The following is a 15,862-nucleotide window of genomic DNA, read 5'->3' as shown; positions in this document are numbered from 1 at the left end:
TGGCAGCCACTAATCTACTTGGTGTTGCCCTTTGGATTTGCCTGTTCCGGATGTTTCATATTAATGGTCTTATACAATGTGTGGTCTTTTGTGACTGGCTTCTTTCACTCCACATAATGCTCTCAAGGTTCACACACGTTATGGTCTGTATCAGTACTTCGTTCCTCTGTTAATTGCTGATAATATTCCATTATATGGATATAACCCATTTTGTTGATCCATTCATCTGTTGATGGACATCTCGGTTGTTTCTACTTTTTGACTGTTATGAACAATACTGCTGTAAACATTCATGTACATATATTTTTTTAAATTAATTAATTAATTTATTTTTGGCTGCATTGGGTCTCCATTGCTGCGCGTGGGCTTTCTCTAGTTGTGGTGAGCGGGGGCTACTCTTCGTTGCGGTGCACAGGCTTCTCATTGCGGTGGCTTCTCTTGTTGCGGAGCACGGGCTCTAGGTTCACGGACTTCAGTCGTTGTGGCATGTGGGCTCAGTAGTTGTGGCTCCTGGACTCTGGAGTGCAGGCTCAGTAGTTATGGCACACGGGCTTCGTTGCTCCGCGGCATGTGAGATCCTTCTGAACCAGGGCTCAAACCCGTGTCCCCTGCCTTGGCAGGTAGATTCTTAACCACTGCACCACCATGGAAGTCCTGTGTACAAATTTTTGTACGAACATGTTTTCAGTTTTCTTTTATCTACCCAGGAGTGGAATTGCTGGATCATATGGTTACTTAGTGTTTTAACATTTGAGTGGCTTCCAGATTGTTTTCTAGTTCTGTTCAATTTGAAGATGAAGAAACTGGGTTCAGGGAGCTTTACGTGGGGTGTTGAAAGTCACATGATCGTAATGGCAGCTTTGCATTTATGGAAGGCCTACTGAGAGCCAAATTCTTGACGTGCTTGCTGTCTCATGTGCAGAGGTGGCTCTGAACCTGGGATTTTGAGGTTTTGTGAAAAACTGGGAATCTTGTGGCAGGAGCCTCCGTCATGCACACTTGGGCTGGAGTACAGGGTTCTTGCCGTCAAGTGTCATAGCTCATTTCTGCCTTTTTTTTTTGGAGAGTGTAATAGCAATCTGAAAGGGAAAATCCTAAACAAACCAGGCAAATTGAAACAGAACTGTTTCACTTGTTTGAGAGAATTTAATTGGAAGTTGTTGAAGTTAGCCATTAAAATTTTCTCTTTCTTAAAAATCTCAAATGTAATATATACAAATCGAATACTCACCAGAGGTTAAGTTATAAAAGTGCAATGATCATAAAAGTTCGAATTATTCCTGGAAATCCCTAGAAGGTGCCTCACTAGAGACCCACATCCTGCCTCAAAAAAGCCAATACAGCATCATTTTAATTGTTAGAACAATTGCCGTTTCTTCAATTGAATGCTAAATGCAATACAATTGACCCTTGAACAACGCAGGAAGTCAGGGCTCTGACCTTCTCTGCAGTCAAAAATCTGAGTGTTGGGGTTTCCCTGGTGGCGTAGTGGTTGAGAGTCCTCCTGCCGATGCAGGGGACGCGGGTTCGTGCCCCGGTCTGGGAAGATCCCACGTGCCGCGGAGCGGCTGGGCCCATGAGCCATGGCCGCTGAGCCTGCGCGTCCGGAGCCTGTGCTCCTCAGCGGGAGAGGCCACAACAGTGAGAGGCCCGTGTACCGCAAAAAAAAAAAAAAAAAAAAAAAATCTGAGTGTAATTTATAGTCGGCCCTCTGTATCCCTGGTTCCTTCATATCCGAGGTTCTGCATCTGTGGATTTGACCAACTGTACTGTAACATCTACTCTTGAAAAAAATCTGGGTGTAAGTGTACCCATGCAGTTAAATCCCATGTTGTTCAGGGGTCAACTGTGGTTGCTTGGGTTGAGTGATAAATTGGCAAGTGAAAATCTACTTTAAATGCTCTCGGGAGGAAATCTTAATTGCCCATTAACATGTGGTGTTCATAGTATTGTTATGAACGCTATATAGCGATACGTGTGTGTGTATATATGTATATGTATATACATATATACACACACACATAGATGTATGTAAAATGCATACAGTTGTGCTCATTATTTAATTCCATTGAAGGACTCTTATTTAGAAATTAAATTATTTTAGCATTTTGCTGCTTGGAATACTTTGACAATCCTATGATGGTTCCAACTTGCTGATTCTTACTTTTTATTGTGACTTTTGTAATTGATTTATCAATGTCTCTAACTTCCTTGGTCTTTGTTTTTCTTTGTCCTCATTTAAGTCCTCAACATCTTTGCGAGGGTGGGTAAAGGAATCATTACACATTGGACAGAGCTTTTGATTTCTTTTTAATGGGCATAAACCCCGAAAGCCACTCAGCTTCCTGCCTCAGCTTTGGCCGCCTTCATTGGCTCTTTCAGGCTTGATTACATCCTTTGCCCAACAGGATGCTGGTATTGAGTGCAGGAGGCACCTAAATAATCAGTCGTACTTGTTCCCCTGTGAGGGTTTGGAGCCATGGAGGCTAAACACGTGTGTGATACAGCTCCACTGTATCTTCAAGCACCAGATGTGCTGTCCACGTAACTCGGGTCCAGAGCCGGGACTGAGGGCGGAGCAGATTCAGGTCCCCTGTCTCATTCCAGGGCACCTGCCCAATGAGTGGAGCACCTGACCCAGTCCCCTGCACTGTCTGTGTTTCCCCCTTGCATGTGGTTGAGTTTTCCTGAGTTAAATGCATCTGCTGTGGCTCTCTGTCTTTATCGTACAACGCTCTCAACTTGACTTCCTTCCCGCAGCTGTTATTGATCTTGTCCTTGTTTTGTCTCCTCGGGTTGAGGGTAAGGCCTGGAAGGGAGAGGTACTGGCTTCGCCTTCCTTTCCTCCCTCGTAGTGCTGGGCGCATGGTAATTCCATAATTCTCCATAACTCTCTGTAACCCTTCAGCCCCTAACCTGGGGAAACAGTGAGCCTCCAAACAAGAGGAGGCAGCTGCTGCCTGTGCTCACAGCAGAACCCAGAGGGAAGAGCGTGGCCTTTGGCGTTCAGCAGACCCGGGGTCATCCAGGGCCACCACCCTCCAGGCCTCTGACAACATCCGTCTAACCTGGCTCTTGTTTCCTCATGTGTCACACGGTGTTCTTAGTGCTAATAGTAATAGTGCCATAATAGGAATCACGGTGAACGTGCAGAGCGCTCAGTGCTGCGTGCCGGGGCTGTTCTAAGCTCCTGTGGGTCTAAACTATAAGATGGAGTCTGTATTTATCCTTATTTTGCAGATGGGGAAACCAAAGCACAGAGAGATCAAGTAACTTTTGCCGCAGATTACACAGCTGGGCAGTGGTGAAGCCGATTCCCATCCCTGCCCTCTGGCTTGACACTTCCTGCTATTAGCCACTCACGCTTGGTGCTGAGGAATAGACCCTTAAATGATGACTGCTGCTGCTGTTGTTATTAGTATTAATTTACCTGAAAAACTGGGAGATGATTGACCGAATGTTTGGAACGTATTTTAAGGTCCTTTTTTGGAAAAGGAGGTGCTCACTATATTTACTTCTTTGAGGACAGGGTCCTTTTGGTTTTCTCTTTGTATCCCTCGCACCTCTGATGATTGGGAGCCTCTGGTGGCTGCTCGGTAAATGTCTGTCGGCCGCTTGAGAGGATGGGAGGAATCCTCATGGGCACAAATCCTCTTGTGCTCGCTGTCAGGAGACCTACGAGTGGCATTGTGACCATGGACGTGTCGCTAGGCCTCAGTCTTGTCAGCTGTAATGAGAAATGGTACCAGGGCATTGTTGTGGGAAGTAATCGAGATACCCTAGGTGGGTAGGCTTTGTGCTGCGCAAACAAAATCTTTTCGTTACTCTGTCTTTTTGTTCACTGCTTTATAAATATTTTCCCCACAGACCACAAGGTTTTCTGAGCCTGGATATAAATGTATTCACATGTTTGGTCAGTACAGTTATTGATTGACTTGTTTCTTTCTCCCTATTACAGTCTTTAAAGAACAGTTACCTTGGGAAATGGCAGAGGCAGTTTTCCGCCCCCCAAAGAGGAAAAGAAGAGTGTATGAGAGCTATGAGTCTCCACTGCCGATCCCTTTCGGTCAGGACTGTGGTCCTAAGAAGGACTTTAGAATATTCCGGGCCGAGATGATAAACAACAATGTGATTGTGAGGAATGCAGAAGATATGGAGCAGCTCTATGGGAAGGTATGTGCGGGCAGCCTCAGCTCTGCTGCTTCCTGACAGCCCTGAGCCAGCCATTCTCTCCCCATCCACCCCCAGAAACAGACCACGAATGACCCATACGCTTTCCTTGCAGTTTAGTCCAATGTAGGAACAGAATCAGGTGCCCCGAAGCCATAAGCCCAGAGGACAGCTCCCAGCCACAAACCCACATTTCGTCAGTGAAGCTGAGTCAGTGCATTGACCTTTCTTGTTTTTTGATTATAAAAGCAACACATGTTCATTGTAAAAAAAAAAAAAAAAAAAAAAAATTCAAACAATTTACAGAAATGTAATGGGTAAAAAGTAAAAATTTCCCCCTCACTGCGACTCCATCCCCAGAGGTAACCGTAGGGTGGCAGATTGTTCTGGCTCAGGACAAACCAGATGGGGCTTCAGCATGTCCTTTGCTCGCTCTCCTGGTTGAGGACCTCTTCTTACATGAGGACGAGTTCCAGTTTTTGCTTTTTCCATCAGCCATAGGTTTGGGATGAGATTGGAAGCTTGCTTATTTTTTCCCCCATAGCCAATTCAACACTGGAGGCATTTTTAAAGCAGCTTTATTGCGGTATAATTTACAGCCATAAAATTCACCCACTGTAAGTGCCCGATGCAATGACTGTAATAAATTCATAGAGCTGTGCACCCACCATCACAGTCCACTTGTAGAGCATTCCCCATGGCCACAGAAGGTCCCCTGATACTCACTGTACTTAATCCCTGTCCCCACTCCCAGCCCAGGCACTGCTGATCCACTTCCTGTTTCTGTAATGTGCCTTCTCTAGACATTTTATATAAAATATGTGTTGTAGTCACCTTCCCAAAGTGGGATACAGTGGGTGGCACTGACCCCAGTGAGACAGGCGTCTAGGCCAAGGACAGTCTCCCCGCCCCATTCTCAATATGTAACATTAAGCGGAGGCTTTGTGAAGCGCCAGACACATGATTTCTTCTGATTGTCAATCTGGGTGGAGGGTATAGGGTGTTCATTTTATTATTCTTTCAGTTTTCTATGGGTTTAAATATTTTCTAATTTTAAGAAATGGGGGATGGGGAATCCGTGTTTTTGGAGTCAGCGGGAAGGAGAATAGTACTTCAGTTCTGCGTACAAGAGAATCCGAGAAGCTTTTTGTTCCTGGTGGACTTGGCTCCTGCTTGTAGGCCACTGTTCCTGATCCACGTGCGCAGAGGAGATCCTGCCTCTGCCTGCCCTTCACCTCCAGCTTACCAGGCCTGGGCTGAGACCACTACTCCCAAGACAAGCGAGGCGCACCGGAAACTTCCCAGCTCCCTTCAAACGATCGGAGAGAGAAAACGCTAAGGTGTTCACTAGTAGTCGTGAATTAGCTATAATCAGAGGGAAGATGTCAGGCTGTGAAAAATGCAATGACTGTCTTGTTAACTCAAGTCGTTATTCTCCCTCAGCTAAAAAACTGATAACTAAACCTGAACTAACTCTATCTTTTCTCTTCCTGGAAGGGTTATTTTGGAAAAGGTATCCTGTCCAGAAGCCGTCCAAACTTCACAATTTCAGATCCTAAGCTGGTTGCTAAATGGAAAGGTAAACTTGTGCAACATTCAGTTCTTTTGGCAAATTATCGTTTTCTTCATTTTTAGCTCTAACACCAGATTATACAGTAAAATTCTAGAGGAGAAGTAACATGCCACTGGCAGCTTTACTGGTAAAAATAGCAACTAGAATAATTCTAATCAAGGTGAAAGGGTTCTTATGATTGGTGAAAATGTGTTTTGTCTAATTTCTGGAATTATCAAAAGTGTTATTTAGGCTTTTCTGTTGTTAGGCATTGCTCAGCAGAATCCTGTGTGTGTGGAAGGTACTAGTAATTAAGTGCCTCCTCACCTGTATGCAATGTGGGTTTTATATTTTATTTCTAGAATTGGAATTTACAACAATAACCATGACATTGATGTATTTGTTAAAACATACTAATGTATATGGTTCCCATTTGCTGTTCCTTTTTAATTTATAAATCTTTCATCTGGGTGTATTTTTCTAAGGGAGTCTCATGGTAATTACATAACCAATACCAGCAGGTTAAAACAGAATAAGAAAGGATTTTTTAAAACATTTTATTGCAAGAAAAAATACAAATTAAAACTGCACTGAGATACCATTTCAGCAATCAGAGTGACACAAATCAGAAAGTCTGACAATGTGCCCCACTGGTGAGCCCCTGAGAAACACTTTCACACGTTGCTGGTGGGAGTGCAGGTGGTATGGCCATTACAAAGGGGACTTGACTGTCTCGAAAAATCATACATACATTTACTCCCCGCCATCCTCCTCTCCCCCTAACCCCTGGTAACCTTAATATGCTTTCTGTGTCTTTGATTTTGCCCATTCTAAATATCTCATATAAGTGGAAACCTTTTGTGTCCTTCACCTAGGATAATTTTTTCAAGGTCTATCCATGCTGTAGCATTTATCAGAACTTTATCCTGAATACTGTTCCATTGTATGATGTATTTTGTTTTGTTTATCCATTTATCCAGGGGTTGTTTCTACTTTTTGGCTGTTACGAGTAGTGCTGCTGTGAGCATTCACATACAGGTTTCCATGTGGACATATGTTTTCATTTCTCTTCTGTGTATACCTAGGAGTAGACTTGTTGGATCATATGATAATTCTATTTTAATTTTTTGAGGAACCACGAACTGTTTTCCATGACACCTGCATCATTTTACATTCCCACCAGCAATGCATAAGGTTTTCCAATTTTTCCACATCCTCACCAACACTTGTTCTTTTCTGTTTTGTTTTTGATGATAGCCATTTTAATGGATGTGAAGTGGTGAAAGTTTTTCATTTTAATGAAGTCTAATGTATCGTTTTTTTTGCCATACGCGGGCCTCTCACTGTTGTGGCCTCTCCTGTTGCGGAGCACAGGCTCAGCGGCCATGGCTCACGGGCCCAGCCGCTCCGCGGCATGTGGGATCTTCCCAGACTGGGGCACGAACCCATGTCCCCTGCATCGGCAGGCAGATCCTCAACCACTGTGCCACCAAGGAAGCCCTAATGTATCGTTTTAATTTTTTTTTCTTTTCATGTGCTTTTGGTGTCATACTAGGGAACCATTACCAAATCCAAGCTTGTGTAGATTTTCCCTGTGTTTTCTTCTAAGAGGTTAATAGTTTCAGCTCTTAAGTTTAGATCTTTGATCTATTTTGATTTAGTTTTTCTATGATGTAAGGTATGGGTCCGGTTTCATTGTTTTGCCTGTGGATATCCAGTTGCCCAATATATGCACTTACTTTTTGTTTTGTTTTGTTTTTTTGTTTGTTTGTTTGTTTGTTTTGCAATATGGGGGCCTCTCACTCTTGTGGCCTCTCCTGTTGCGGAGCACAGGCTCCGGACTTGCAGGCTCAGCAGCCATGGCTCACGGGCCCAGCCGCTCCGCGGCATGTGGGATCTTCCCGGACCGGGGCACAAACCCGTGTCCCCTGCATCGGCAGGCAGACTCTCAACCACTGCGCCACCAGGGAAGCCCCTATGCATTTACTTTTAACCCAGCAATTCCACTTCTGGGAATTTATAAAGATACACTGGCAAAAATATGAAAAGAAAGAGCCCAAGTCTATTCATTGCAACACTGTTTCTAATGTTAAAAGACTGGAAACAACCAAAATGTCCACGGAGGGTGGGGGTCCCAGCTGAATGAACTATAGAACATTCATATAATGACATGCTGTGGAGCTGAGGTAGGAATGGGACATCACTAGGATATATTTCTAAGCAAAGAAAGCAAGGTAAAGCAAAGTATGCTGTGGCTTATCTAGAGGGAGGGGAATATAAATATATTTTTGAAATGTAAGGAAGGATAAATCAATAGTTTTTTTAATGCCTATGGGCAAGGGATGGAACAGGATGGAGAGAGTGGTGAGACTGTAGATTTGACCTTGGAACCTTGTAAATGTATTACATGACAACAAGGTGATGTAGCCACAGAGGAAGCTATTTTGAGTGACTTTAAAACATGGTAATTTGACTGTGCAGTCCTAATGGGATAGACTTTGTATCTCCTGCCACAGTGTTGTTTAACAGACCACCCCAAAATTCAGTGGCTCTCAACAGCAACCAGATTGCTCATTTGAGTTTCCGGGTTTGCTGGGTAGGTCCACTGATCTTGGCTGGATGTGCTCATCCATCTGGTTAGTTATGGATCCACTGGCTGCACTATTAGAAGTCCAGTGATGGATGTAGCTGGACTCACTGGTGTCGGGTTGTCTGTTGGATGGCTGTCAGCTGGTCTAGGATGGCCTCAGGTGGGATGACGTGGGGAGGGTACCGGGTATGTCGTCCTCCACAGGCCAGCCCGGGCATGTTCTCATGGTGATTGCGGATGTACTGAACCATTTAGAGATGAAGTGATACGAGGGATGTGTTTCCAAATAATGTGGGGGCCAGGGGACTGGGCAGAGCAACAGGTGGAGCCCCGTTGGCCGTGAGTTAATTTAAAGCTGAGTGATGGGAACCTGGGAATTTACTAGACTGTTCTCTCTGCTTTTGTATGTTTTCAATTTTTTCATCGAGTTTTTAAAAGGGAGAAAAAAAGTAGAGCAAGTAGCATCATGACCCTGCCTGTCCCCAGCACCCAGCTTCAGCAGTTACTAGTATTTGGCCCCCCCAAAATAGAAAGTTTTCACATAGAGTAAAGGTCTTAACAGTTGAGAATCTTTTCCTGATCTATGTAGTAACTAAGTTTTAAGTAGGGTCGAAATTTGAAGGAAATGAATCTAGGCCAAGGAAACAGATGATTAAGGTTGTGGGCTGCCCTCAGGAAGTAGATCTCAAATGTCCGTTTCCACATTTTGGCTTCAACCTCATCTTCCACCCCCTCTCCACCCACCCTCTTCTACTTGTTGGTACCACGGCCACCTTGGGCTGCTGGCCGATGTGTGAACTGCCATGCATTTGCCATCCCCAGCCTTTGTGCATGGTGTCCTCTGCCTTTTTCCCCTGGTCCGCCTGGCGAACTCTTACTCATTCTTCAGAGCCCCACTCGATTACTCCTCCTCCTTTGTGTTTTTTCCTAACCCTTCCAGGTAAAGTAAGCCAGTCCCTTTACAGTACGTACTGTCCTTGCTCAAGAAGGGTTAGAATCAGCTTGGGTTAGAATCCATCATGTCTGGTCTGTCTCCCCAGCTAGCGTGTGAATATCTCAAGGAGAGGGGATTTGCTTTATTACTTCTGTATATCTCGTGCTGGGCACGTGGAAGGCTGTCAGTGAAACTTGCTAAATTGTAGCTGCTTGTTAAATTACCAGAGGAGGGAGGTCTCCTTAGGTCAAATTACTAAGGAGATAGGAGTCTGTGAACTCACCTCCCTAGGATTTTAAAGCCGAACAGCATCAATTCCAGGCCTTTAGAGCACCAGAGAGGAAGCTGAGTATGGAAAGGGAAAGATGAGCTGCCCAAAGGCAGGGTGAGGGAGGAGCAGGACAAAAACCCACCCCGTCAGTGACCTGGTCAACACTTTAAGTGGAAAGACCCTTCCAGCCAGATGCCCAGAGCTGGAACTAGAGCCTGGGACTCCCAAACCCACGTCCAGAGCTAACACCGCCATGAGATCTACTTCAACAACCCTTTCCTTAGGCGCGTGTGAGCAGCTGTCACAGAAGGTGCTTCATGGAACACGGAGAACGGGGGTAAAGTGTGTAACCTTAGGGCTTCGGTACTCTCGCCTAGAAGTTGAGAAGTTGAGGGCCCGAGCATTCGGAGGTGGCAGAGTTTCCCCTTCCACGCTGTCGCTGCTTAGCTGGAGTGTTGAGAAGGATTCCGAGGTCACATCTCAGGCCAGCAAGAGCCCTGACAGGTCAGCAATGCCTGCCAGGGCGTGGGTGCAGGGAGTGGTGGTGTATAAAGCACCTGTTTGGCTGCTTGGACAGGATTCATTCAACCTTCTGGATGTGAGATTTTGTGAATCTTGAAATTCTTTTTCATTTCTAGGTTGTCAGTGTTTCCCCCCTTAAGGAAAATTTGTCTAAACTAATAGCACTTCTTTGTTGTTGCAGATATGAAGACAGACATGCCTGTAATCACGTCAAAAAAGTAAGTCTTGGTGGACTTTGACCTTGGGCAAAATTAGGGTTTAAATCCGATCTGTTTTCAGGCAGCCTTTTCTGATGTGGTTGTCCACACTTTTGTGTGTGTGTGTGTGTGGTGGTGGTAGTAGGTGTGTGCTTGAAAATTATGTCTGAATTTAATGTGGATCAAATCATATTTGAATTGCACTAAGTAAGTTTATTTTTAAAAATAATCCTAAACCAAAACCTTTGCCAGTTAAATTCCTTCCAAAATATGAACAGTAATCCTGTAACGTATATTGTCTGTCAGCACTAAGGTACTTAGGTTTGGAGCTGGCCTCCTGCACTGTGTGGGCGTCAACAGCCCTGTCCTCTTTCATCACTCCACACTTGCGGGGCCAGAGAAAGCCGCTTTCCCAGAGGCTCTCACACAGACCACCCACACAGCCATGACCCTTCCTTCCTCTGGGCTTTTGCTTATGCTGTTCGCGTTTACTCCTCCCTATTCCTGCACGTCCAGCCTACGTGCCAGTTTCCTGGAGCGTCTCCGCGCCGCCCTTTCCTCCGCTGCCCCCGCAGAATCTGCCTTGGCGCCTGTCGCTGTGCCATACCTCACACACTGGACTTAGACTGTCAGTTGTCAGAGGGCGGGGACCATGCCGGGTTCCCCTCTGCAGCCCCACACCCAGCGCTCCCTTGGTAGGATTTTGTTGAGTAAATGTTCCTCATTCTAAACGCCCGTCATCCCTGCGGGACAGCTCAAGTTGCAGCTCTTCTGTGAAGCCTTCTGAAACCGCTCAAGCCCACAGTGGTTCTTCCTCTTGCTTCTGGCATATACTGGCAGAATCTGACAGCTCCTTTTCAGGCTCTGAAACCCCACGACCAGGGAGTGCCTGAGAGGCAGTGGCACCTGGGAGATCTCAGGGGCTGCTCTGGCCATAGCCGCAGGCTGGGGGACGGCATAGGGCCTGAGAGGACCTGGCCGAGCCCTTATTGCACTGGGGGCTGCAGTGTAGACAGGCTGCTGCAGCCAACACTAGGATGCAGAAACAGCAGAAGCCTGTCCCTCAGAACCGCACCCCGATCGGGCTGGCAGGACAGATGACACGGCAGCAAGCCCGTTTAAATATGTGAGGTTCTGGGGGGTGGGGGACTGCCGCTGTCCCCCCCACCCCATCTGAAGGTTAACCCTCGGTAAGCTCTGTAGAATGTGCAACATTCCAGGAATTCTGTTGACCCTTGCGTCAGTTTCCTAGGGCTGCTGTAACAAAGTACCACAGACTTGGCGATTTTTTTTTAATTTTTTTTTATTAGTTTCTGCTTTATAACAAAGTGAATCAGTCATACATATACATCTGTTTCCACATCCCTTCCCTCATGCATCTCCCTCCCTCCCACCCTCCCCATCCCACCCCTCCAGGCGGTCACAAAGCACCGAGCTGATCTCCCTGTGCTCTGCGGCTGCTTCCCACTATCTATCTACCTTACGTTTGGTAGTGTATATATGTCCATGCCTCTCTTTCGCTTTGTCACAGCTTACGCCTCCCCCTCCCCATATCCAACAACCTAAGTGTCCATCATCGGATGAATGGATAAAGAAGATGTGGCACATATATACAATGGAGTATTACTCAGCCATAAAAAGAAACGAAACTGAGCTATTTGTAATGAGGTGGATAGACCTAGAGTCTGTCATACAGAGTGAAGTAACTCAGAAAGAGAAAGACAAATACCGTGTGCTAACACATATATATGGAATTAAAAAAAAAATGTCATGAAGAACCTAGGGGTAAAACGGGAATAAAGACACAGACCTACTTGAGAATGTACTTGAGGACTTGGCGATTTTTTGTTGTTGTTGTTGTTGTTGTTGTTGTTGTTTGGCTGCATCAGGTCTTAGTTGTGGCAGGTGGGATCTTTGGTTGCGGTGTGTGGGCTTGTCTCTAGTTGTGGCACATGGGCTCCAGAGCGCGTGGGCTCTGTAATTGCGGCACTGGCTCAGTAGTTGCAGCGTGCAGTCTCAGTTGCCCCACAGTACGTGGGATCTTAGTTCCCCGACCGGGGATTGAGCAGGCATCCCCTGCATTGCCAGGTGGATTCTTAACCACTGGACCGCTAGGGAAGTCCCAAACTTGGCAATTTAAGAGAACAGAAATTTATTCTCACGGCTCTGGAGGCCAGAGGTCCCAAATCAAGGTGTCAGCGGGGCTGTGCTCCCTCAGGAGGCTCTAGGGGAGCGTCCTTCCTGCCTCGTCTTAGCCTCTCGTGGTGGCCAGCAGTCCTTGGCCCTCCTTGGCTTGTAGACACATCACTCCAGTCTTTTCCTCCATCGTCGCATGGTGGTCCACCTTGTGTGTCTCTGTGTTTGTGTCCAAATTTCCCTTTTTTCCCAGTTAGTTTGCCCTCATCTTAACTTCATTACATCTGAGAAGACCCGTTTCCAGATAAGGTCCCATTTGCAGGTGCCAAGAGGTAGGACTTCAGCACATCTGACAGTTCTGTCAGGAAAGTATGCCCTCCCCAGCACCCCCGTCAATACTTGATTCATCATCAGTTCATAAAACTTGCAGTCACAATCTAAATTTTGTTAAATATTAGAAAAATGGACTCTTTTTCATACCTTGAGGTTAATTTTCCAACTTAAGTACTTGTTATAATTGTTTATTTCCTCAGAAATTTGGATTCCTCTTCCCAGTGGATTCACTCTAATTGGCCTTTTTCCAACAGTAGTCGTCCTTGGGTGCTGAGAACCTCCTGTGTGATCTTTTCTGGAGGTGAGCATCCAGACCCTCAGGGGATGCACTTGGGGGCTGGAGTTTGCAGGGTTGTGTCCTGAAGGACCAGCCCTGAGGATGGTGCCGGTCCCCCTCCTCGCTTGTGGTCCTCTCTCCAGCCAGCACTTACTGCGGGTGCCCATGTGTCAGGCACTGGGTAGGTGCTGGAGATACAAGAGGAGGAAAGATCTCTGTCCTCTTCTCGGGGATTTATAGTCCAGTGGGAGGGGAAGAGGAGTAGACAAATGAGCTCTTCTGTGATGAATATTATGATGAGGTATCGCCATCATCATCAGCATCGTTGTCATAGCCAATCGGTACTGATTCTCCAACAGTGCCGTTACCGGTCCACACGTTTTACCCGTATCCTCTCAGCTCGTCTTCTGGAGAAACCTTTGAGGTGGGTGTAGTTGTTTCCATCACTTGCATAGGGAGCCTGCAGAGAGCTGCCCAAGAGTTCGTGAGCTCGAACCGGGAAGCATGACTCCGGAGCCTGGGCAGTAATCCCATAGTTGTGTGTGCCAGCATTTCTGGGGTGTATTCCATGTAATAGGCACTGTGTTCATAACAGCTTTGTGGATTAGCTTTTCATGTCCTCACATCACCCCTAGGTGGTCAGTGCTGTAATCATCTGTCTTGGACAGGGGAGGAAAGAGCACCGGAGGAGGTGAATTAACTTGCTCAAGGTCAGTACTTGGACCTAAGCAGCCTGCCTCAAGACCGTTTTGCTGTGAACTTCCAGTAATAAATAGGCCTCAGTCAGTAAGAGGTGAAGAAGGATGTTCGCTACAAATGGAAGAGGTGTGCTTGAGGGCAGAGGCACCTGAGAAGCTGAGCCGTATTCAGACGGCCCCGCTCGGCGTTCTTGGGGCCCCGGCACGGCTCTGCAGCACCAGGCCCTTGGCTGCTTCTCATCGCACCTGCCACCTCCTCCCGCTCTCCCCTCGTGTTTTCCAGCTTTTACTTTTTACTCTTCTCTTCCTGCTGCTTCTCCAGCAGTGTTCAGGGTTAATCACAGCAGGACTTTTTAAGGCATTGCCAGCCAGTGAGAGGACACCTTCTGCTCTGTGCCCCATTGCCGTGTGTCGATCACAGGCTGAGTCAGAGGCTTTCTTCCACGGGCTTTAGCAGCCGCTGTTACATTAAGCTTCCATAAACATCTGAGGTCATCAGAGGCAGGAAAGCGGTGTGATCCCGGCATTCGGCAGAAGAGCAGAAGGTGTCAGATGCTGAGTGGCTCAGCTCAGAGTCACGGAAGAGCCGGCTCCGGAACCCAGATCTGGTACAGTGGTCAACCCACACGGCGGCCCCTGCTCCCAAAGCGCTATTCGTTAAGGTGTACGTTTCCACCCGTTAAAATGTCATTTGTATTTTTTAATGTAATAGGTATTGAGTCAAAATGATTTTATTTTTCAAGTCTCCCTGAAAAATCCCACAGTCATACAGTAACAAATATTTATTGAACACTTACTATGTGCTGAGCACTTCACATGTCTCATCTCCTTTCATCCTTGCACCGCCCCCTGAGGCAGGTACAGTTATCCCCGAGCCTTGGAGGGGAGGGCACGTAGCTGGTTCGAGGACCTCGTGCTCACAGTGAGGGCTTGAGCTCACATCTGCCTTGACCACTCTGCTGCTAAGAAGCTGAGCAGGGACCTGTGTGCATGTGCTCGCTCGCACTCTCTCTCTCTCTCAGTTGCACATCTCCTGCTCGAAGTGGGAGCTGTTGAACCTTTAATGCTGTGGTTCTTTCACATATTTTAAATCAGGGAATTTGATGAAAGTTGTAGATCCCTTCCCCAGGAAAATACACATGACACGAACATTTGTGTTCAGACACAGGAGATTCATAGACCCATGAAGGCTTTAGCCAGTGTTACAGGTGACACGAAGAGCATAGATCCTTTTAGTTCCCTCATATGAAAGTCCTTCTAACTGCACATGAGAGAGGCTGTACCTTTCATGCAGGAGAGGAGACATCCTGCTGCTCTCTGGGCAGCTACGTTTTATGCTGATTATAAAAGGGAGCACATAGGGGCTTCCCTGGTGGCGCAGTGGTTGAGAGTCCACCTGCCGATGCAGGGGACACGGGCTCGTGCCCCGGTCTGGGAGGATCCCACATGCCACGGAGCGGCTGGGCCCGTGAGCCATGGCCGTTGAGCCTGCGCGTCCGGAGCCTGTGCTCCGCAACGGGAGAGGCCATAGCAGTGAGAGGCCCGCGTACTGCAAAAAAACAACAAAAAAAAGCGCATAACGTGATCTTTATGAGGTAATGGTACTATTGTCTCCATCTTAGGGGTGGAGAAACAGGCACAGAGCAGTTAATTCATTGACTTTGTCACCCAGTTATGAGGGATAGAGTCAGGGCTGAACACAAAACGTGCAGGACCAGAGTCCACGTGTGTAATCACTGCACCATCCTGCCTTGTAGGTGTAGAGCAGCCTTGCCAGGTCTTAATCTTTACATCTAAGATACAGTCCCCAGTATATACAGCTGCATGCTTATCCCCATGTAGGATAAGCAGGGTGCGGACAGCTTGGAGATTGTTCTGATGAATCAGGGTTAAACAGCCACAGATCTCTTTTTTAAAAACAGCAGAATGAGACTTCCGTGGTGGCGCAGTGGTTAAGAATCCACCTGCCAAGGCAGGGGATTATCAGTTTATAGACTATGACATATCCCATCATCCATACACAGGCAGGATACTCAAGGTGAAGAGAAAAGTGACATCTGTCTTACCACAAGCCACGTGTCTTCTTCGATGCTTTGCAGACTGATTGCTGTAGGTGGAGGTGAAAAGTGCTCGAGTTTTGCAATGTCTTTCGCCTTTGCAGATCAGATTCCACACACCGTGT

General features: G+C 46.7%; 1 protein-coding gene across 1 annotated transcript in view; it reads left to right on the top strand.

The window, feature by feature from the left end:
• Positions 1-2,469: 2,469 nt before the first annotated feature.
• TSEN2 (tRNA splicing endonuclease subunit 2) overlaps positions 2,470-15,862 on the top strand; it is a 34,593-nt gene continuing 21,200 nt past the window's right edge. Inside the window, exons 1-4 of the mRNA XM_081247425.1 lie at positions 2,470-2,544; positions 3,959-4,173; positions 5,668-5,749; positions 10,221-10,257. Coding sequence (XP_081103551.1) covers positions 2,532-2,544; positions 3,959-4,173; positions 5,668-5,749; positions 10,221-10,257 — 347 coding nt within the window. The 5' untranslated portion in view covers positions 2,470-2,531. The remainder of the gene's footprint in view (positions 2,545-3,958; positions 4,174-5,667; positions 5,750-10,220; positions 10,258-15,862) is intronic.

The sequence above is a fragment of the Mesoplodon bidens genome (assembly GCF_964165515.1).
Source record: "Mesoplodon bidens genome assembly, chromosome: 10".
NCBI lineage: Eukaryota > Metazoa > Chordata > Mammalia > Artiodactyla > Ziphiidae > Mesoplodon > Mesoplodon bidens.
This window is presented reverse-complemented; position numbering and strand designations above follow the sequence as displayed.